Source organism: Epinephelus lanceolatus, chromosome 17, assembly GCF_041903045.1.
Source record: "Epinephelus lanceolatus isolate andai-2023 chromosome 17, ASM4190304v1, whole genome shotgun sequence".
NCBI lineage: Eukaryota > Metazoa > Chordata > Actinopteri > Perciformes > Serranidae > Epinephelus > Epinephelus lanceolatus.
In genome coordinates, this window is record NC_135750.1 from 24,062,712 (window position 1) to 24,086,585 (window position 23,874).

At 41.9% G+C, this 23,874-nt stretch overlaps 1 protein-coding gene across 2 annotated transcripts in view; it reads left to right on the forward strand.

Moving 5' to 3' along the window:
- prim2 (DNA primase subunit 2) overlaps nt 1–23,874 on the forward strand; it is a 38,179-nt gene that overhangs the window by 12,388 nt on the left and 1,917 nt on the right. For both annotated transcript variants that reach the window (XM_033612690.2, XM_033612691.2), the window contains 6 exons: nt 776–843; nt 2,945–3,017; nt 3,306–3,491; nt 18,545–18,671; nt 18,935–19,017; nt 22,032–22,100. In XM_033612690.2, coding sequence (XP_033468581.1) covers nt 776–843; nt 2,945–3,017; nt 3,306–3,491; nt 18,545–18,671; nt 18,935–19,017; nt 22,032–22,100 — 606 coding nt within the window. The remainder of the gene's footprint in view (nt 1–775; nt 844–2,944; nt 3,018–3,305; nt 3,492–18,544; nt 18,672–18,934; nt 19,018–22,031; nt 22,101–23,874) is intronic.

Here is a 23,874-nt window from a genome sequence, read left to right on the forward strand (position 1 = left end):
AAGCCAGACTCCAATACTAAGGTTTTTAGTGGAAATGCATGTTGGGAAGTACTGAGCATACAACTGGATAAATGAGACTTGGATTATACTGTTGTGTGAGAGTTTGTAAATGGATGTTCTTGCTGTTGTTGAATGTGGTCCCCAATCAATGAAGAAGTCAATGATGTTTGCAGTTTTCTGTGGAGGCATGAATCAAGGTAACACGGCATTACTTATTGATATACAAATGGTCATTGTGTGGGTGAAGTATTCCTCTAGGCAGCACGAGGAGCCGTGGTTAGCATTGTTGCCTCACAGCAAAAACGGTTCCTGGTTTGAAGGTCGGGGAGCCACCTTGCATGTTTTCCCTGTCTATGGGTTCTCCTGCTTCCTCCCACATGGACTGTTAGTTGAAGAGGTGTCAGTTTGCCTCCTGAGCACTGCCGAGTTGCCCTTCAGCAAGGCACCAGACACCCAGAAAGCTCCAGGGACGTTTAATATGACGTTTATGCTACCCCTTTGAATGAGCATGTGTGTGATGTGTGTGTAAAGAGAGTTCTAACATTTCAGCTGCAATGTGTCAAACTGCTTGTGTGAATCGATAAATAAAACATCTTTCTTTCTTCTTTTACTCCTCTTGCTTCAGTCACTGAGCCGTTGCCGTTGTTGACCTTGTATTTTATTGATTGCTCCATGTAGTACTTAATCTTTAATCTTTAACCTGTAATATTGGGCTATACTGACAGTGACCTAAAACTATTTACCATTACTCATGTGATGTCCATCTTATCTGCAGCTGACAGCCCGCTCGCTACCAGCAGTGCAGTCTGATGAACGGCTCCAACCGCTCCTTAACCACCTCAGGTAAGCAGCGGCACGATTCATAACTTTGCTGCCACTTTGCCAGGACTCAGTTGAAAAAGAGATTTAGCAGGATTGATCCTTTGGCACCAGAGAACATTGGGGGCTTGTTTCTGGTCTGAGTAAACCCCATCTGTCCATGTAGACAAGTCCAGATGTTGAGGGAACTTGCGGTGCCTGGGTACGTGTGTAGCATCATCTCTTCCTATTGTTACTCAGTCTTTCGGTGATTAGGACTATGCAACATGTGCATTGATCCTCCTACAATTTCACATGCACTGTATTGTGTATCTGTATTGGTGGTTGAGTTTTGGGGCCATGCTTTCCCCCGGTAGTTGTTTTTGAGATACATTAATTAATTTATATTATGAACATGTATGTACAGTGGTGCATTTTCATGGTGAAAATAATACAAACAGGGCTCAGTGCGCGCCCTGGATAAGAAGTTCCACTTTGTTTGGATTAGAGCTGCAGCTATGGAATACTTTACGTATTATTCCATCGAGTAATGGGACAGGAAATACATTTGTTTCATAAAAAGCAGTAGTAAATATAAAAAGGAGAAAATAAGACAGGTCTCCTGTGTATGTGGGGGTGTGTGTGAGAGAAAGGGAGAGTTTTGTAGTAGCATGCCACCTCTCTTCCTGCTGCTTGGAGACTACTTTGCTGGGAGGAAAAGGGACACCCACCACAGTGACAGACCTTCAGTTAGCAGCTGTAGCAACTTCAATTCAACAAGCATAAACCCCAGCACTAGGGGACTGTCATCCTAACTAGCAGTCATATTGGTTTACGTTAAATTCTAGCGTTAACGTTACCCTGTGTCAGGTCCGCTCTGTGGATTGGATGCTCTCTGATAAGATACTGAAGCATGACATGCTGTTGTGGTAGGCTAGTTTAATAGATGTACTGTACGGAGCTTGAAATGATCCCAAACTTTGGATGCTTGCTGCCTGTCTCTTCTCTTTGCCTCGCTATTTCCTCTTTCTCCATTTTGCATTCCCGCACCACGACATCACATCACCTGTCCACAGCGTTGGCATGATCATGTTGTGTGACAATAATAATCATCTGTGCGAAACACACTGCACTGTATATAATTATCTGGATTAATCAAAGCTTCAGTGCAACGAATTTGCATTGATTAGTCTTGGTAATCGAGTTACTCAAGTTCCTCGAGGAATCCTTTCAGCCCCAGTTTGGTACCTACTTGATGTTGGGATCAGAGCCAGTGATGTGAACACAGTGCTAGAGGTGTTCCAGGACAGGGAAGGTGCTGTAAAAGCTGTTGCTTCTCTTGATGTGTAGGAGGGCTACATTTCATCTCAAATGCAATACAAACCTGCTGCTTCATGTACTTCACAAAAACATCCAATATTAAAAACTGTACCCAACAACAGCAAAGCACCTGAAATGTCATGAAAGTTATCAGAACCGCCTCTGACTCCTCTTGCTAAGGCTGCACCTCCTGTAGATGCCTTTTAATGTGAAAACCTTAAACTTGTTCACCATAGAAACTTAATGTGAATCAGCCACAGTGCACGAGTTTGCATTAAAGAGAGGCTTAATAGCAGCAGCCTTCATTTCAGCTTCAATAGCAGAGGAGAGCAGCTCAGATCACAGTGAGGGTGTTTATCTTACTTTAGATAGAAGTAAGAACATGAATATAGGGGTGGAAGAAGTCGTGTTGTGTGATTGTTGATGGGGATTAGTGGGCAGGTTGTTGAGATTAGTGGGCCGGCCACTAATCTCTTTGGTAGGGGGAACACAATGTGATGTAAAGCAGTGCCATACAGGACTCAGTGGGTTTCCAAAGTCATCGATTTTAAAAGATCTGATGATAGCAGCTTAGCGGGTTTAAGTTTGTTTGGCAGGAGGGCACAGGGCATGTTTTGTATTTATTTTGAAACGATTGTGTCCAGTCTTAAATGTCTCCTCAATAGTGTAAGGTCTAATTTTCTAACAAAAGAATTAATTACATTAAGGAAACAAATATAATCAGATTTCATGGCAGCCATGATTGCTTCTAAAATTGCATTACCATTGCCTTTTTGTCACAGTCTTGATGATTTATTATTAAAAAAATGTATTTTTCTTACTGTAGCCATGCCTATGTGGGACAGGATTACAGCATCCAGAAGAATGTTGGGAAAATCTCCTTGGAACAAATTGATTCGGTAAGTTGCATCGACCATTTATTCTTAAAATGTCAAGCTCAAGGTGCAATTTCGCCCTCGAATGGGAGGCGTAGAAGGGAAGAAATGAGGTTTGACTGGTAATTTTGGTGGCCCAGAGCTAGGACCAATCAGTTCACATTATGTAACATGTGCCGCTTAGAAAAGGAAGGTATGGTTTAAAATATAAGATGAAAAAATAAACAAGAAGGTAAATAGGTTTTTACAGGAATACATGGATTGTAGTAGTCTTTATCTGCATGTTAAACATGAATTGTTGCCTGCCTCCAGCTTTCAGGAAAGTCATTCCCGCTCTGCATGAGGCAGCTCCACCAGAGCCTCAGAGAGAACCACCATCTCCGCCACGGTGGCCGCATGCAGTATGGCCTCTTCCTCAAAGGTATCGGCCTCTCTCTGGAGCAAGCGCTGCAGTTCTGGAGGTCAGAGTTCATCAGAGGCAAAGTGGATGCAGACAAGGTAATACTGACAACATGAAAACTTGCATATATTTTTTACTTAAATGTTGAGTTGAATGTGACTTATGCAATAACCTAGTTCACTCATATCATAAAAGACATGAGCAGATGCCGCTATTTTTTAATTCCTCATTTAAGACTGTAAATGTTAATAGGCTTGGGCGGTATCTATATTTCTTGAAATTTCACTGAGGTACAATATATGATGATATTAGCGTGCAGCACAATCTCACCCCAACAATATAAACTCACAAAATGACAAGAAACTTAATATTATTAGATTCATTGCCCATAATAAACAGAGAAATACAACCATACACTTCCTAAATTTCTCTCCTTCACGAAACTACAACTATTGTTAGCTTAATTGCCTGTTACCTGATCATAAGACACACTTTAAACACACAAAATAAAACTCACCAAAACCATCTTGTTTAGTCATGTTAGTCATTTAGTTAGTTAGTCTATGGTTTGGTCAAAATAACCCCTTTTTTTTTAAATCTCTTATCAAATACTTGGTTTTAAAAGCCCATTTATTTGTAAAAGTCCAGTGTGTTGGATTAGGCAAGTGTATTGGCAGAAATGAAAAAAAATATTTTTGACTATGTTTTTATTAGTTTAAACTCGCTTGTTTTCTTTACCTCCATCAGACATTTGGCGTGCTACCTTTGGAAGCCAAAGTTACCCTTCAGTACCTAGATCCTAGCGTTTCCACCTCAGGCAGTCCTCTTAAATGTGGGCAGGGTTGTTGTCACTCACTGCTCTGTCCAGCACTCACTGTATTTCCCCATCATGGGTGACACAGATGGAAGTCTGGTCCCCAGTTATTGTCCACAGAACAAGGTTTTCAGAACCAAATAAAACGGGCTGCAGTAAAAGTGTCTCTTGATGTGATATTTTAAAATACCAGGTTTGTGCATTTAGTTCTTCTAAGGCAAGCTTGGGGGTTTAGTGTTTCTGGAGCCCACAGGAGCGAAGCACCGCAATGTGCTTTTTTTTTTTCCTCTCAGATTAGAATATATGCGCTTCCCACAGTTGAAATGAATATATATAAACGCTTGAAGATCCACTTATTACTAAAAGTCTATTTCACCCAAGAGAGAGAATAAGAACTAAAGTAATGGTCAAGTTGTCACACTGAAATTTAAGCTGTGTTGATGGATTCCCGTCGTCAACTCATGCATTAAGTCATCATTACAAGTAAACGTTCCTGTTTAAAAGTTGCCGGCAGTCGGCCCACTGAATCATTTTTCTCAGACTACAGCTGCTGCAAGAGGCAGCAAAACATCCTTTCATTTTATAGTTACAGTTAAAACTCCATGATATGAACAGTGGTTACATGAGCTTCAAAACCAGCCACAGCTCAGCCCTGAGCAGAGTGACCGTCCGCTACTGACCAATCAACAGACTGCAGTGTTCACAGCTCCACCTTTTAGTACCAGATCTGTGTGCCAGGTACCCCAACAGAGGGGGGACCAAAAATGGAAACGGTACAGAACGGTTTCATTGCTACCATCTACAACTTTTCTCAGTAGTGTACCAAACTGAACCGAACCGTACTGTGCTGCTCGGTGGAAACGGGGCTGAAGTATCTCAGTCGGTTGCAATCTGCAAAATCACCACTAAATCCTCCACACTAGACCTTTAACAGCTTTTCTAAATGCTATACAGCCTGACAAAATACCCAGCAAGTTTTATTGTTAATATTTTTGAAAGTTTATCCTTGAACATAAGATCCGTGGACAATAGGACAGCAGTCTTTATGTCTGAATGCGTCTCCCTCTCCAGAGTGCTATTCAACACTTAAATGGGTGGTGCTGTTTCATTCATGACAAAGTGACCCCATCAAAGCTGTATTGATTAAAAGAAAGTTCACTGGTATCATTATTTGCACGCAGCACTGTGTTGAGGCTAATGAAGACTTAAGTGGTTGTGGGTTCAGATATTGTGTCTCTCAATAGAAGACAGAGACACAGTAAAGACATTAACATTTGTTCTGCATGAGGAGAGCCACTACTCTTTATGTGAGTCACAGACGATAGTGACAGGAGACTCTGCGTGATGGAACAGTTCGGCTAGAACAGACAGGATTTCATGCTGCGGATTCTTGTTGTAACGATTTTAATATAAATGCGTTTTAAACGAGCCTGGACTACAGCAACATTTATTTAACAGCTCTGACAGGATGTTAACATTCAGCAGCATTAGGTTTTGTTTCCTCTCTCAGGTCATTAGATAGCTGCAGATATGTTGTTACACAGCCTTAGTCAATAAGGAAATGCATTAACATTTATAAGGTCAGACTTCTGAACCATGTACTCAAGCAAAGCTGTCATGAAAATAACTGCCTGTTAAACAGATAATTGCTCGGCTCGTATTGATTTGCTTTTACAGATATGAGTGTATCGTATCCACTAAAGGCTGTTAGAACATCCCTGTATGCCTCCTCTCCTCGGCTGGCCTATCTAAGAGATATGGAGGATTCAAAGTTCACTGAGGTTTTTGAGTAGTTTTTATCCTCTCTGCAGCCACTTAGGAATACGTTGTCAAGATATCATGCACTCTAAGCTCATGAAATGTGAAAATGAACTTTGAATTTAAGTGAGTTATCTTAATTCTCTGACATCATCTGCAGCAGTAAAAACTAAATCCAGGCATTAAAAAAATAAATTTTAATGTTAAACTTTAAGGATTTTGACAAGTAAAATCGTGGCAGTTTCAGCTCTGACTTACAACAGTTTATGTTTTCCCTTCTCAGCAAAACCCTTCAGGATGTCAGTAACTTTGTTCTCAAAGGTTCCCTAAATGCAACATGCAATACTAATAAATAATAGGCTTATAATCACACATACACACACAAAAAAACACACACATTGCAGGATTTTTTTTTTCTTTCTTTCTTTCTTTCTTTCTGAAACAGCATAATTTGCTTGACATGTCTAATAGATTTGTGAAATATATTGTGGTATATTTCTTAATTTTAAAGGTATAAGTATCAGATTTTGCGATGCTGTGATTGCTACAATTAACGCAAATTCAGCCAATCTCCATGAATTCTGTACGACCTTGCACTTTTGTTAAGTCACTGCAACTATACTGAAAATCTGACTATTTAAAGGGATAAAATCTCATTTCATTGTAGAGCTGCATGCAGTGTAGGATTCACTCAGCCCCTCACTTTCTCTCTGTTTATCATGAGACTTCTGCTGCAGGACCAGAGCTCTGTGCTTGGGACAAATTCTCACACACACAGTGACAGGGCTAACTGTTAGCATCACAAAGCTAATGTTACCCAATCCATTTTGATGTCAGTGTGAGATTAACGGCTTGGTGACTGATGTTAACAGCTGCTATTTGGGCATCTGCCCAAGCAGCAAAATGTGATGAGTAGTGATGAGATCATGTTGGGGTGTGTTAGCTTGTGTTAACCAGGCAGAGAGAGCAAGAGGAGAACATCACATGGGGACAGTCCTTCAGCACCGTGTCAAAAAGCAGGAACAGCTGTCACTGCCATCACAAATAGATTCTAATTCTGTGAGAAACACTGAATGCTCATAATACTACGCTCTGAATCCTAGACGGTATCGCAACTATTTTTGCAGATTTTACTTGTCCCTGCAATGTATCACAAAAAACGCCTATAAACATTGCAACATGCACTGCACCTTTTTTGAAAAGCTGCCATGAAATCAGGCCGCAACAATCCCCAAAACAGCCCGCAAAATCCTGAAGGGACTGAATCAGATGTGTCGCTTAAGTCTTTTCTTGGTAGGGAAACTGTTTGGTCTTTATTCAGATATCTATCGTTCTCATCTGGTTGTCACCATGTAGTTTTGTATTTGTGCGTTTATGTGTAATTTTATGATTCCTGCATTTTAAATACACATGTATAAAAGTACTATATGTCCACCTCATAAGAGTGTTTACTGCCCAGCTCTGGTTAGGAGTATTTGACACTCATCAAATCAGCATGATCTGACTGCACTGTGACACAGTTAGCCACGTAAGCTGTTTTAATAATGATTTTCATTTTTTAATTTATATTTGAAAAGTACAAGCGCAAGAAAAATGTTCCATCGGACCCGCACCGATAAACACATATTAATCTCACACATAAGTGTGCTTCATTTTTGGGTGCTCATCAGAAGCTGCAGTATTAACAGGGTGCAAAGTGAGTGCCAAGAAATAATTTCACTGTGAGCTGAATGGACACCCTGTGCAGCAGTCTGGCAAAGTATGTGCGCATAGTGGGCCTTGATCCCCGGGCTGTGTTGTCCTCAGATAATAATTTGTGGTAGCAGATCACATGGCTGGCACGTCACTCCAGGTTGTCTGCACTCTTTCCAGTGCGGAAACACGTGTTGCATCAGCCAGACAAAGTATCCTGGCATGTTGTGGGCATATCTTGAGCCTCTGTTTCCTGCTGGTGCCTCAGTTTCAGATGTAATGAGAGCACACATCAAAGAATTCTGACTAGTCTCTGATGCACGATGTTACACGGAGAGTCCTTCATGTTTTTAACTGTTCAAAAATCTGATACGTGTCGCTTGTAAGGTTTTCACATCTTTTTGCTCAGTGCAAAAGAATAAGTGTGTAGAGAGGAGGGAAATGAGTGTTCTAATACACAATTAGTGCAAAGCAGATTTTTTATACAGGAATAATGTGAGTGACAAAGAGGTTAAAGCATTAAACCATGCCCAAAATCCTCAGTGAACGTGGTGTGAATAGAAAATGAAATTAGCAAGTCTGCTGTCTAACATTAATTGAGCAGACAATGTTGACCTGAACTGTGCTGTGCCGCTCATTGTGGAAAATTAAACCATAAAAGCCACAATAAAATCTGTGTTCAAAACTTTTTCAGTTTTCAATCAAATAAAAAATGTACCTAATAGAAAAATCTCCCAGAAAGCAAAACATCAAATTCAAGGACATGAGTGAAGTGTATCAATAAGAGCCAGAAGGCTGCAAACGCTCACCATCTTCTGTCCAGTCTAAGGCTGCCCCTGACTAAGAATTTTCCTTGTCGACCAATAGTCGTCATTTAGAGCCATTAGTCCACTAGTCGCCCGCATGTTTACCATATTAATTTAATTATTAAATCATAATTTGGGCGGGGCAACACAATGGTTTGAGTTCAAGGTGTGAGAAAGAACAGCATCAGTAAGATTGTTAACACTGTGCTACATTACAGAGAAATACAAACCGTATCAATGAACCTTCATTAATATAGGCCTATATTTAATCTACAAGTGCACGTCACACACTGAGCGAGCCGCCTGTTAATGACGCTGTCAGCAAAGCAATAATGATTGTGCTAAGTGGCTAATGGGCATGTAGCTGCTAGGGATGGGCATCAATTTTCGATTATTGATGATTGATTGTTAAGGCTTTTGATCGATCACAAATAATTTTGATCTATAGTCGCAGTGTTTCCCCTACAATGCCTGGCATAGGTCTGGCGAGCCGCCGTGCAAACGAGACCCCCCGCCCGGCGAGTCGCCGTGCCAACGAGACCCTTCTGCCCGGCGAGCACAGGCCTACGAGACCCCTGCTGGACCTATGCCAGGCAAAGAAATCATTAACAGACGGAGGCTCTCATCACTCTCCAAAGCCTCGGCGGCTTCCCTTGAGGCCTCTGAAAACACTACGCCATTGAAAGACAGAGGTTTTTGCTGAAAACTGAAGCCTGTAACTCTGGCTGGCAACGGTTATAAACACCCAGGGGTGAACTGCGCATGCGCGCCATTCTTCCTCTTTGGCATGGGGGGTTGAAGCTCAAAACTGGGGCAGCTGCGCTCTCTTGCAACAGTCTGCACTGCACTCTTTTGTTTTCTCTCTTTTGAAATACTCGCTTATCAATTAATCGATAATTGATCGTTCATTTTTTTGATGATCGAATAATGAATTTTGATCGTTTGCCCATCCCTAGTAGCTACTTACATGCTTCAGATGATATGTTTGTAGTCGACCAATGAAGATGAGTTTACATATCACCTTGGGTTCGTCCTTCACCTTCTCAAAATGGTCCCACACTTTGGATTTCCTGCCCAACATGTTATCAACTAACCTGTGGAATAACAGCAGGTACCAGCGTTACATCTTTAACACCCTGGAAAACATGAGGTCGGGCACTGGGTGCTACTCTTGTCCCTTTTCTGTGCCAACTTTTAAGAGCATGGTGGAAAGTTGCGTCTGAGGTTGCTAAGCAACCTTAACAAGCACCATATAGCCTATTTTGAAATCCTGAGTGCAGAGCTGATCTCCTTCCAGGTGCTGTTTATAAGTGTGTAGGCCTATCATCCGCAGGACAGATGTAAAGCTCTGGGTAGCCCTGCACTAACAGGGCTTTACGCTTTTTTCCCCAAGGAGCACATGTGCTCCTAAGTTGAAAAACTAAGGAGTGCACAAAGAACTTTAGGGGCACAATGTAAATTGATCAAATAATGTGTTTTCAGTAATAAAAGTGATGCAAATAGACATTTACAAGCAAAATTATTTAATGAATTTGTATACAAAATGTACAGAAAGGTAAAATCATCAAGTTTTGAAAAAGTATTGCAATTTAATTTTGTCTGTAATGTTATTATCTTATATGTATTATCTTTGCAATATGACTATCTTATATAATGTTATTACTATCCTAAAACATTCTCCAGGTCCTCTGAAAGTCTGCAGGACTTATTTCCACCCTGCCCAGCAGCGGTACCGTGGCGAACGGTCCCTAACTGCGGTGAGAACGGAGCAGGCTTCCCCGGAGGTCCACCGCTTTTCCCGGTCCGTCTCCTCCGCCACACTTTGACTTATTTCCACCCTGCCGACAGTGGGACTTATATTCATTGTGCCGATAGTGGATTTGAAAACCGCCCATAACCGTGTCACACAGGGAAGAGGGAAGAGGGAAGGCGGCTGGAGTTCCTCCAACATTTGCGGTTAGATTATCATATTTTTTTATTGACAAAAATATAGGCTGCTTCGGCTGATTTTTTTTATGCGCACATGTGCCCCTAAATATTTTTTACAGTTCGCACACACCTATTTAATGCGAGCTAATGCGAGTGAAACGCTTGCACTGTTGAGCGCTGACTATCATGATCAACATTTCTCGGTTTATCAGACTGAAAATTTACAGAAGAAGGGAAAGATATCTGTCAGCTGTGATTGGTTTGTAACGTGACTCCTGTCTGACTGCTGAGCATGGCCTCTTCCTGTGTCTGTCCTTTCAAATTAAATTCCCACATGGTCCAGTCATATAGGTTTTGATTTATTTTGACAACTTGCAGCTCCTAATAGAGTTTCATGTTTTCTTATTGTTTTTTTTTTCTCTGAGACTGAGAGACCAATGAACTCTTGCCGACTAATGACCTTTCTGGTCAACTAACGTTTGGTCGACGATATGCTCTGAACCAAAGAAACATACTTTCTTGATGGGAGTCATTTTGCACAATCTTCAGAGTGAACTTTTATGTGTACAGAGCTCATGTGCAACCATTAGAAATGATTCACAGGTACCCTGCCTCTAAAAAATCAAACCGTAAAATGCAAATATATCCTTCTATATTTATAAAAACAAGTATCCTGCTGCGTTAGCTGTTAAATGCAGTGAGCACCTGTGTTTAAGACTGGGGGACAATACTGGAAGGGGAAATGATACAGAGAACTAATAAGGTTGCATTACTAATCTGAGATGAAACAAACAAAAATATCACCAGTAATTTGTGGAGGAGCTCTTTGAAATGGTTTCGCACTGCAGCAAAAATATGTTAAAAGTCAGGATGGTTATTTTTGAGTTGTGGTTTTCTTTACTCTCTAAAGATTTGTTAAAAAATGTTTGTGTGTGTGCCTACATTTAGTTGAGGCATCTAAAGATTTCTTATCTTTTGTGCAGCCTTGCCACTGACACCTTTTAAAGCATGTTGTTAGACTAATGAAGCAGTGTCCAACCACTCTGCCTTCAGTCTCTGCTGTCCCAGTATCTGCTGTTGGCCCTCAGTAAGCCTCGTGGCAACTACAGTGCAGTGGATTCGTGTTACAGCCCTCTTCGATGTCCCATTTCTGAGGTGGCTTGGTTCCCATGTACAAGCTCTCAGAGAAAGTGTGATGGGTTCTGCACAAAGCCCAGCTCTTGTTCCTCGGCAGAGGCAGCAGAATGGTGCTGACCAGATCGCAGCTCTCACAATGATGTATGTGTTAAGTCAGGGACTGCACTTTGTGGCATGCTGCACAAAGCCTGCTCATTAGTATGCGACAGGCACAGAGGAAAAAGATGGGAGGCAGCGATGCCGAGAGGGAGGCCTGGAGGAAGAGGCGATGTAATATTAGACTAGAGGGAGAGAGAAAATTGATGAAATCAACTTGATCTATCCATTTTTCTTGCCACAGAAGTTAGCCTATTCATTTGGAGGAGTGTCTGTTTGAACCACATTGAGTGTGTTGTATTGCCTCGGGGGTCGGGCTGCTTTTGAACTGCTTGTTTTACAGATGTTAACTTCAGGTTAATTAATTTCCACTAACTGACATCATTTTTCACATTATAGTTTTGGTTTGCTCTGGGGTCTTTTCCAACAATGGCAGATTTTTATGGGACGACACTTTATATTAACTGCTCTGGAAGTTTGCGTACAGAGGTACACCATGTTATTGTTTTATTACTGGTATTTCCAGCACGTTTTGAAAATAGCCCCGAGTGCCTTCTGTGACCCTGTATAAAAATATATCCTGATTTTTCCTCTTCAGAATACAAGTTTTTTTTTTCTTCTTAAAGAGATACAACAGAGGCAATTTGGTGGTAATTAGAAAGAAGGGTCATTCTTTCATTAAGATGTAGGAATTCATTGAGACTCCTACCAAGGCTTTGTGTCATTTGTCTTCTACACTGAGTTGCTTGCGGAGTTGTGCTACTGTTTCAACAAGTTGACACTCATGATCCATATCCCTAATTAAACAGAATATCGCCAAATACACTATTTATCTGACATAAATGATTAAAACTGAAATGTGTAGAGAATTGTGCTTAAGCTGGGTATACGCTTTACGATTTGAGCCCATTTCTGACCCGAATTCTTTAAGCCACATGACTCATTTTAGAGTTGGCCAGAATTTCAGCTTCATCTGGCATCGTTGGTCATGCAGTGTACTGGGGGGCAAGAACTGATCATGGTCCATTAGGTGCTCCCGACTGACTATCCAATGTTCAAATCATTTTCTCACACATAAGAAATTTTGTTTGGCTGTCACCAGGCTCTTGCACACTTGAAACAGAGCCACGTTTCGATGCCTTTTTACTCTCACTGCGTCATATGGCCATAAAATATGGAGACCAGGTTGGTCAAGCTGTGGCAACAGCATATGTTCCTCTTTGATTCTTTGATGTTTCCTCCTTATATCAAGACCGATATGAAGGAGAGAAATGTTGGTGTATTATTGTGAACTGTACAGGTATAACAATAGAGACCTCCACTAGCTAACAATCTCTTACCTACCTCAGATCTTTCATTCATTCATTTTCCATAATTGCTTATCCTGTTGGAGGTCACGGGGGGGCTGGAGCTTATCCCAGCTGACACTGGGCGAGGGGTGGGGTACACCCTGGACAGGTCGCCAGACTATCACAGGGCTGACACAAAGAGACAGACAACCATTCACGCTCACGTTCACACCTACGGACAATTTAGAGTCACCAATTAACCTGCATGTCTTTGGACTGTGGGAGGAAGCTGGAGTACCCAGACTCTGCACAGAAGGGCTCCCCCACCCAGGGTTCATACAAGGAACAGTGCTAACCACTGTATCACCGTGCCACCTTTTCAAACCAGCCTAATCAAAAATTGTCAATGGCTGCAACGGCCAGCAGGAGCTAACAGGCTTCTTTTATTTTCAATTTTACACGTACAGTGTGAGCACTCAGGTCGTAGCCTGATGATTAGATCATACAGTATGAGCAGATCTTGACTCAGACTCTTGAGCTTTGACTTAACATCACAGATGATTTACTCACACAGTAGGAGTTGGAATAACACAGAAATAATTTCTAAAATGGGCTCAAATCGTACAGAGGATGTAACCAAGCTTAATTTTTACTACTCAAGCTACTTGTACAAGTGGCATTTACTTTCACTGAGAAATACACACTAACACCAGGTAATTATATAACTGATGGTATAGCTTATCACCGATATATCTGTATCGCCGCATGTTGGCTGATTAGTATGAAGAGATTTTAGTACAGAAATATCAACGACATGCTTAAGGTAATTTAGAAACAGTGTTTTTACATGCACCGGAAAGCACTGACTTGTTTTTGCTGTTGATGTGTAATTGTGTAACAACAAGTATGATTTATAAGACCAAATGACAGAATGTTAATTTTTTTCAGTGACGTTGGGGCTCTTTTATTGGGTGTGATGCACAGTGCAGCTTTTACCGTGTGCAGCAGGCTTCTGACAGCATTTTAGGGCCTTTGCAGTTCTAATTTGTCTCCACTGCCTTTTAATTTAGAATTCTATTTGTGCACTGGGTGTAAATGACCTTTTTAAAAAGCCGTCCCTTTTTTCTGTCTGCAACATCAAACCTCTTAACTTGTGCACACTTGCAGTCTTTTATAGTCCCCTCACCTTTTTATTGTTTTTAGGCTCTGAAAACGCCTGTAGTGCCGCTTAAAATGGGAAGTATTTTAATGGTATTACATATAAGAGAAATTGGAGCTGCAGGCACATCAGTCACTATGGACTGAGCCTAAGAAGCCATGCCAAGTTTACACACATAGACGCACACACACGTACGTAATCCCTTTGATTGTGTCCTATTTCTCTGTCTCCATCGCCGCAGGTTTCTGTGAATGTATCCTAGAGTGTGGGGGGATGTTACAGTGATGTAGCCCCATGAGCCAAGCTGTGCACTAGAAGAGCTGTGGCTCTGCTCCTTTAATGCAGCTTTTGTGCTTGTGCTCAGACTCTCGACTGTGATTTTTCTGAATTCCCTCAGTTTGGAGGTCAGCTGTGTTAGAGTATATCCAGGATTATCTGAAGTGTGGGCTGAAGTGTAGGAACACAGTTGGTGATTAAAAGGAATGCTGAAAATATCATATTATATTTAGAGGAGTTGCATTCAGTACGAGTAAAAATAGGACGAGTTGTGAACAAACTGCGAGCCGCATTTAGGGGAATCTGAATCTGAATACTGTTTTTGAGGACACAAATGAAATGTCTTTAGAAAATGGCAAGTCAAAAACCTGTTTGTGTTTAATCCCAGAATTCAAGAAAGAGTTTTATAATCTGTTGTTCTTGTTAAATTCTATCTTCAATCTCCATTTTTAGCAGATAAAAGTCAGACCCCCTCGGGCTTACCTGAAGGAAGAAAGTTTAATATATCATTTCACAGTCTTAGTATCACTTCTTTCGGACCACATAGGATCTTTTTATGCCCTAATTATTTCACATAATACATATTAAACACACTTTAGTGCCAGCAGAGTTCCAAGATCCGTTTTAATAGAGTAGGGGGGTCTTAAATCAGAAAACTGCCTCTTGAATCCTTCGAAGCTCTATATAATTAATATTTGATTTATTGTACTTAAAGAAGATTTTATGGATTTGTGAATTGCCACTGCAACTTGTCACATTAGCAAGTTCAAGGGTTTTATTGCAACATTAACGTGTTATGACGGGAGCAGTCGCGGTGATTGTGTTCTGCCACTGCTGAAGCACGCTGTGTGTATTTTACCGTTTGATTTTCAGAGGCAGGGTCCCTGTAAATCATTTTTAACGGTTGCACATGAGCTCTGTACATATAAAAAGAGCTCTGTGAAGATTGTGTGGAATGACCCCCATCAAAGGAAGTATGAGGGTTTTTAGATTTGGAACAAACTGGACAGAGGAAAATGTGAAAGTCTGCAGATGTTTAGCACTTGACATTTTATTGAAAGAGTTCACTTGTGTCCTTGACTTTGATATTTTGCTTTTTTGAGAGACCATATAACGATTTTTCCAGATATTAAATCAGGGACTCGCATAGTTTAACTGAATTCAAGTCCAACCGAAAGGTCAGCCCCCCTCCTGTGAGTTTTAAAATGAATCTGAGGGGTTGTCAGATGGGAAAGGAAAGAAAAAAAACGAAATTCTGAAACCATGTTTTGGAGCCTCTGTCTTTGAGAAATGTTGGATAATTTTACCTCTTACCTTTTACTGTAATTAAATTACATCATCAAAGACATTTAGATGAGAAATATCTCTTTGATGAAATTACTAACAACCTCGGCTTTACACAGCTTCTTTTTGTAACCTGTAACTATAGTTGTAGTAGAGTAAAATTAAAGGGATAGTGCACCCAAAAATGAAAATTCAGCCATTATCTACTCACCCATATGCCGACGGAGGCCCTGGTGAAGTTTTAGAGTGCTCACATCCCTTGCGGAGATCGGCGGGTGGAGCGGCTAGCACACCTAATGGCATACGGCGCCCCAGACTAACGTCCAAGAACACAAAATTAAATCCACAAAGTATCTTCATACTGCTCATCCGTAGTGATCCAAGTGTGCTGCAGCCGCGACATAAAAAGTTGTTTAGAAAAACGTCATGTGAACTCTGTTTTTAGCCTCACTGTAGCCTGTAGCTCTGACTGCTGCTCTGTGCTCCGTGTTCACGTGTGCGCGTGCTCAGGGTGATCGGTGATCTCTGAAGAGCAGCAGTCTCGTCAGTACTTGCGTCCAGATTCTCAAGTGCAGGCATCGCCAATTCCCAGTCTGAGCATCAAAGACTTTCCTCATCCGTTGGCATTGCTTTGCATTTGAAACAATTACACAACCAGGTTTCCAGTGCTCGACTCGGCTCGCTCAAACAAATACGGCTCAACAAATAAATGCTGTTCCTCCTCAGTTTCAAAGTCTTCAGACATGTTGGGCTGTCCTTTGCTAAAAGACCGTAGTGCAAATTAGCTTTTAGCTCTGTGGTTACGTTGTCTCTCCCTGCGGTACACTTGTCACGTGATGTAAACACGGGTGAGCAAAGCTCATGCTTTCTCTGGTCTCACGCAGGCGCACACACGTGAGCGCGGAGCACAGAGAAGCAGTCAGAGCTACAGGCTACAGTGAGGCTAAAAACAGAGTTCATATGACGTTTTTCAAAACAACTTTTTATGTCGCGGCTGCAGCACACTTGGATCACTATGGATCAGCAGTATGGAGGTACTCTGTGGATTCAATTTTGTGTTCTTGGACGTTAGTCTGGGGCTCCGTCTACCATTAGGTGTGCTAGCCGCTCCCCCCGCCGATTTCCGCAAGGGATGTGAGCACTCTAAAACTTCACCAGGGCCTCCGTCGGCATATGGGTGAGTAGATAATGGCTGAATTTTCATTTTTGGGTGCACTATCTCTTTAAGCAATGAGCCACGAGAAGCCATGGTTTATAGTGACTCGCTTCGTGTGAGGTTGAGCGGAATACTTGGGTGAAAGTGTCTGGTACAGATGATGTACTTTTTACAATTGTAGGTATCATGAGAGTAAAATGTGTCGTTATCTGTATGGAAAATACTCATTTTGGTAGTGTTTTTTAATCTTTATTCTTGTGATTAAAAGATGATCTGAAGCTCTGTTCAGAGGCTGCTCTGTAAATACTTTTCTCATCAGTAAGTATTGCAACTTGTGATCAATCCATATAAATTTCAGGCTTAAAAAGGCAACTTCTGATTAGGCTTAACCCACTTTCAATTAAAACTCCACCCACTTTTAGTACAGATACTGATAGTATAGTTGGTTGAACAGATACAGATAACGGTGTACTCGCTCATCCCTACTAAGAATGCCCCTTAGCTGTTACTACATATTAGGGATCCAACGGTATGATATTTTCACGGTATGATAACTGTCTCAGAAAATATTGTGCTGTCATGTTATTACAGAATTCGGCAAAGTTTGCCAAGCAGCACACAGATGCAGCAGAAACTGCCAGGTGCTTTACAAATCTGTGGCAATGTGGAGCCAAAAAAGTTCACCTCTGTGTGCTCTAGTATATGTATCATTAGCAGAAATAAAAGAAAAGTTCTCATCATGTTACAGTTATTTACCACATATGCATCCACTGTCAACAGCCATTACTAGCTACATCATTGACCTGCTGTAGATTGTTGGTGTAGTTTGTCCACTTTGGATGGAAGCCAGTGGATTGGGGCCAGCAATAACTGGTATTTCTCCAGTGACTCAACAGGACACAGTGGGTTCCCTGGCTGCTCACACATAAAGTCCTGCAGTCTCTCCTTTGTTTCTGTCGCTGCATCTTAATGGTTTTTTTGTGCATTCATTGAAAGACAGCGTTGCGTACCTCTGACCTTTCTCGTCCTGGTGGATGATGAATGATTCGGGCTCCAGTTGGCGGTTGCCCTCTTTAGCTCTGCGTCCCATTTGACAATATATGACTAATTGGTGCAGTAATACTGTTTATAGAGTATTTTGCGATGGCTTAGAACACGGCACAGCCAATCAATAAAGAACCACAACCATCTGTTTTATATCGTTCAACATGAGGTGCCTGGCGGTTTAGTGGGTAGAGTAGGCATCCCATACATGAAGGCTATGTCTTTGCTGCGGCGGCCGCAGGTTCAGTTCCAGCCTGCAGCCCCCCACCACATCCCCCACTCCCCTGCAAAGAAGTAGAGTAGAATTATTAAGTATTATAAAAGTGGAATTGGGATTGGAATTGCTGGCTGGTTAGGTAGGAACAGTGGGCACATTGCAGTGATTACTGGTATGTTGTGTTGGGATTTCCTACATTTATTATTTAATTTAAAGCCCACTCTTGATATTATTGTACTAAGGGACTCTGCAGGACAAGGGGCAAAAGAAATGAGAGGAAAAGATGGCTATTCTAGAATAATTCAGCTATCTCGAGTGTGACGACACCTCTACAGCAGGTTCTCTCTAATAGCTCTATATTTCATAGAGGAAAACACCCTGTCAAAACTGACATGATGTATGACGATGTCTCTCTTCACCCCAACCTTGTCCCTCTTATACTCTCATCCTCGCTAATGCCTCCTCTCCCCTCTCCTCTCTCCATCTCTCTGTAGTTTGACAAAGCATACGCGTACAGCATCCGCCACATGTTTGGCAAAGAAGGCAAGCGAACAGACTACACCCCCTACAGTTGCATGAAGGTGATTTTATCAAACGCACCCAGCCAAGGCGACCATCATGGTGAGTTGATGGCTGTTGAGAGAAGCCATTACACATGTGATGAGCCACTCTACTGTCATTATCAGGCTTTTTAGTTAAAGTACTTTGCCCGGAAATCATGACACAGCTGACTGTAGACATTGTCATTACAAACATCTTTGCATATGTAGTTTAACATACTGAGTATTTCCGTCTCTTCCCAACAGTGGAACAACTAATGTGCTGTGTTAATTGCTTACTTATATATCCATTTATTCTAATTAACTTTCATTTTGTGTTTGTAGGGTGTCCTTTCCGCCACAGTGACCCAGAGCTGCTGAAGCAGAAGCTTCAGTTCTACAAGGTGTCTCCCAACGGGATCAGTCAGGTGGGTTCCCTCCTGTCTTCTGTAGCCCTCCCAAATGGTTGGAAAGCTCTCTAGCCACCATTATCTGCTTCTAACTGGGCAGTGTTGTTTTGGCAAGACAATTTTGCCATTAAGTACTCACTGCATTATTTTATTTCATAACTAAAATGTAATTTTTTTTTTTAAATTGACATAAAAAATGATGGCAAAATTTCGTTTATTGTGCCCTGACGAGTTACAGTGAGAAGAAATATCTCCATTCGGCCACACAACCTAAGTTAGGTCACAGTAGCCAACTCAGCAGTGTTTGGTTTCCTTTTTCGATGAGACAGTCTTACCTCATAACAAGTTTGTTTCAACTTTACTCCCTCTGGATGTTAGTTTTTTGTTCACGTTCCTCACTTCCGTTTCTCTTCTTGTGCGCTGAGCTGAACTCCCAGTCACAGTGATTTCATTCACCAGCGGGATCCACTGTTGCCAACACCGTATCAACATGCTGAATCTATGAAAAAAAAAAACAAAACAGCTAGCGCTAACTAGAGCTAACAGTGCAGGACACACTGCACTAAAAAGGCTGGCAGACGCTCACCAACAGCCGCCAGCTGACTGTCGGCTTGGTGTGTCTGGGCCTTCAGACATAGACCTCTAGTTTTGCAGACCGGGCGAGGTGGAGGCGCAACGTACCTGCGCTTCGCCAACTGGGTGTGGTCAGGCAGATTTTGCAAATTCGGCACACCGTGCGCGCTGGCGCAGCTACTCCTCTTTCCCACCTCCGTCCCTCCTACCTACGCAAGTCGGAAAGAGGGAGGAGAGAAGGCGTGGAGTGGGTTTTACACACATGACACCAATCAAATGAGCCCCTCTCCTCGCCCTTAAATGCGCCGCGCGAAGGCGTAATGAGAGTTTACTCAATTCGCTGTGGCAGAAGAGAGCAGCAGCGTCAGACGGCCAAACTTCTCCCAGGAGGAAACTGATGTTTTGGTCCGGGAGGTCCAAGCTCGCAGTGTCCGAATATATGGAACTGCAAGCAGACCTCCACGGGCTGATGATGCAAAGGTAGCCTGGGAGGAGGTCACCACAATTGTAAATCAATGTTCCGTTTCTCTCGTGTGTGTGCGCGCGCGCTCTCTCTTTTTCTCTCGCAGTCTTGCTCTGTTTCTTTTCTTTTGACTTTTCTAAGATGACAGATGCTGAATATATACTCCCTATCTGATGCTGCGGCTGTTTGTGGTTGGCTGAGAGGGATGTGAACTCATTAGTTTGCAGCTGTGTTAATCAAATCAGGTTGGGTTTCCATTACGCATGCCAAACAGTGCCAATCCCCTTTGATCTGACATCAGATGTGACGGGACAGTCGATATAGAGATACATTTATGTGCTGATTGCAGATAGTTGCATTGAATAGTGTTTTGTGGCTATTTATTGCATTATTAATGTGCCTGATATTCTGGAAACCTGCCTGTGAGGTTTTGGTGACATGTGCGCACTGTCCGCTGGTCAGCCAAACTTCCACTTACACCGGCTGCACTCCGCCTGCGCTGACAGTAGACCTGGTTTCAGCTGGTGAGCTTTTAGCGCACCTTTGGCGAAGCCTTTTGGCATGAAACTGTCACTGCGCCAAGCTGGATCTGTCGACACCTCCCCTTGTTGCGCCGCCACACCCATCTCAGTGCACCTCGGTCTGCCAAACTACCAAACTGAGCGCGCCTCGGGTTGCGCTGCTCGAAACTAGCTCTGCGTGGGGTTCGCCACCCTGCGCCGCGCTGGGAAACTAGAGCCCTTTGTCTTTGTATTTACCGTATCTACAGTATAAAGAATAAACAGAAGGTTATAATTCACATGATGTGTGAAACTTTGACCTGCTGGTGGTGCTAGTTGAAAACTCAGGATCACCAAAGTGATTAGGACTCATTCATGAATGTCTGCAGCAATCCACAGACACACAAGTATTAAAAATTAAAATGATACTGTTTCCACAGTAAAACCCACAATTTACTTCCTACAGTAGTGGTTTATTTCTAATAAGACCTGAAATGTAGAAACAGTTAAGAGTGTAACAGTACAAGAAAGTGTCTTTTGGATGTTCGACATGTTGTTTTTTTAAGTCCCTAACAACCTTCTAGTCCAGAGTAAAGCTCACTAATTGGATGTGAAGTACTAATATCACATCAGTGTGATATTTGCCCTTTTTCATGAGAGAAAAAATAATTAGTCGCAGCACAGTGTTTGCCCATTCTAATCAGTGTTTTCTTTGCATTTTTGCAAACGTTCCTGGTATTCCCCTAAACAAAATAATAAAGACTGCAATATCTGGTAGAGACTAAGAACAGCTCATGACTGATCTAATAGCAGCTCCAGTGTTGAGCATGCTAGTGGCAGTATCACGCTGCAGGCAGCCTTCAGGAATATAGGGAATAATGAAGGAGCCGAATACAGGCGGATTCCTCAGAAGAGTCTCTCTCTTAGTGAGTGCTGCAGAAGACCTTGGATTTATTTTTTAGCAGGTCAGTCACCCTGAGTATGCAGTCACGCCAACACCACAGTGCTTTTAGTGCAAGAATGGGAGAGTTCTTATGTGACCCAACCAAAGCCTGGGCTTGAAAATATCTGCTCACATCCTCTCTTTTTAACTTAGCTTCAGAAAAGAAGAAAAAACAGGGGATCCCACCACCGAGGTGTTTCAGAAGGTGTTAGAGGTGCCAGCAGTTAGCAGCAGAGTTGACTCAGGGCGTAAATATTTAAATTAGCCCAAATAAGCCTGTGATCTGTTTTCACTGCATTTGCAAAGATGTCTTGAAGGATGTTTTCACTGCTGACATTATGATTCATGAGGAATGTTTGTGTAGGTAGCTGACCGAAAGCCAGTTAAAACAATTTTGAATACGGGGCTGCTTCAACCCAAAATGTTGACATTACCCCCTGTAAATGTACTGTGTCCGTATCTGAGGTGTAACAGTTGAACAGTAGAGGGAAAGTCAAAATAAAGCCTAACCTGCTGTCTTCTCTTTTTCTATCCTCTACTGTTTTTGTTGCAGATCCTGGAGCTGGTTAAAGGGATGCACTATCAACTGGCGTGCCAGAAGTACTTTGAGCTGACACACAATGTAAGTGCAGATTTAATTTGAAGCATGTAGTAACTGGGGCTACCTGTGTCAGACGCAGTGGCTTGGTCCTCACATCTCATGCATGAAGGCTCAGGAGACCCAGAACTGTCACTGGCTCCATCATTAGCTGGCTGTCATAGCCACTTAATTTTTTTAGGTATATTATAGCATTTAGATCTATTTTGTCCCCCGTGGTTACTTATTTAATTTAATCTGTTTTAGTTTGGATGCTTGAGTCATCATCCCTTTCAGTCACACTCAAGGACCTTGTTTTAGAGAAAAGCAGGGATTGGGGAAAAAAAGAACAAGGTCTTGAACTCAAAACATATTTGTGACTTCAAATGCTTGACATTCAGCTGAGTTTGGTACGGTCAAGATGTTGGACGGGGTTATATAAATTCAAGGGTGGAGTGCGCATCAGTTGATAATGTTCCTCCATAGTATTAAAGCAGTGTAAAACCATGAATCACTTGAAAGCACCATTGTGTAACTACAGTACTGTGATTGTCTGGAAAGAAGTGCCTTTGCTGTTACAAGTCAGGTTCAGAAAAATCAATTGCAAATAATACACGCTTTTAAAGCACAGCATTAAACGTGTTTTAGGGTGAGGGTGGGGAGGTCAATCTACAGAAACTACAGTCACGAAACAGGCTTGCTTTGTGTGTCATTACATTTTTACTGTCATGTGCACTGAACTACACTTATTCACTGAGAGCTGGATGAGAAGATTGATTCAGCGTCATGTCTATACACAAAGTATGAAACTAGATGACACTTAGCTTAGCATAGCATCAGGGCCAGGTATTGGTACTCAAGAGCAGTAAGGTATTGACTGAAATAACCCAGTATTAAATAGTATAAAAATGTCTCCAGTCAAGCAATACCTGCATTCGATCCTTTTCCCGCTTATTGTGATTCTGGACGGTCTCGACTCCTAATCGGATCAGCAAACTTTCTGTTGCTGCCGTCTCTGTAGCCGCTGTCAGTTCAACATCTGCCTGGTTAGCACGAGCTAACACAACAGCAGCAGCTGACATCCAAATCCGAACCATTAAACAGTAGGATCAAACTCACACTGACGCCCAAACGGCTCGACTATGTCGTTAAACCCGTTAATAACTGTAACTAACGGTAGATGTGTTTTAGCCCTGTCAATGTGTGTGTGCGGCTGGGTGTAGTTGGCAGTTCAGCTTGCCAAGATACCAATAAAACATTTGAAAGTATGGCTATACTAGGGCTGCTCGATTCTGGAAAAAATCATAATCACAATTATTTTGGTCAAAATAATCTGTCAATATTTTGGTATTGCGCATGCTCGGCTTCCGTAGAAGACAAAATAACATCTCCAGGCATCCGTGACCAAAAATCGCTTTCCCTCTATTTCATTAATTTTGAAATCGTTTGACCTCAAAATCGTAATCGCGATCACCAGACGATTAATTGCACAGCCTTAGGGTATACTACACACCACCCCATTTACGTTATGGATATCAAAAGAAGTACTCTATTGGTATTGCTATCACTTTAAAGGTGCTGGTATTGTCATTTTTTTAAACAATACCCAGCCCTATGTACAGGATTCCCATGGTCATGGAAAACCTGGAAAAGTCATGGAATTTCACAATCATGTTTTCCAGGCCTGGGAGAGTCATGGAACTTTGTTGTGTGTACTTACATTGTTACAGTAATCCTTTGTGGATAACCTTCCACATAATGTAACGTAACAGCAAAGTTATTTTCTGTAGCTGTCAACAAAATGTAGCACTAATATGTG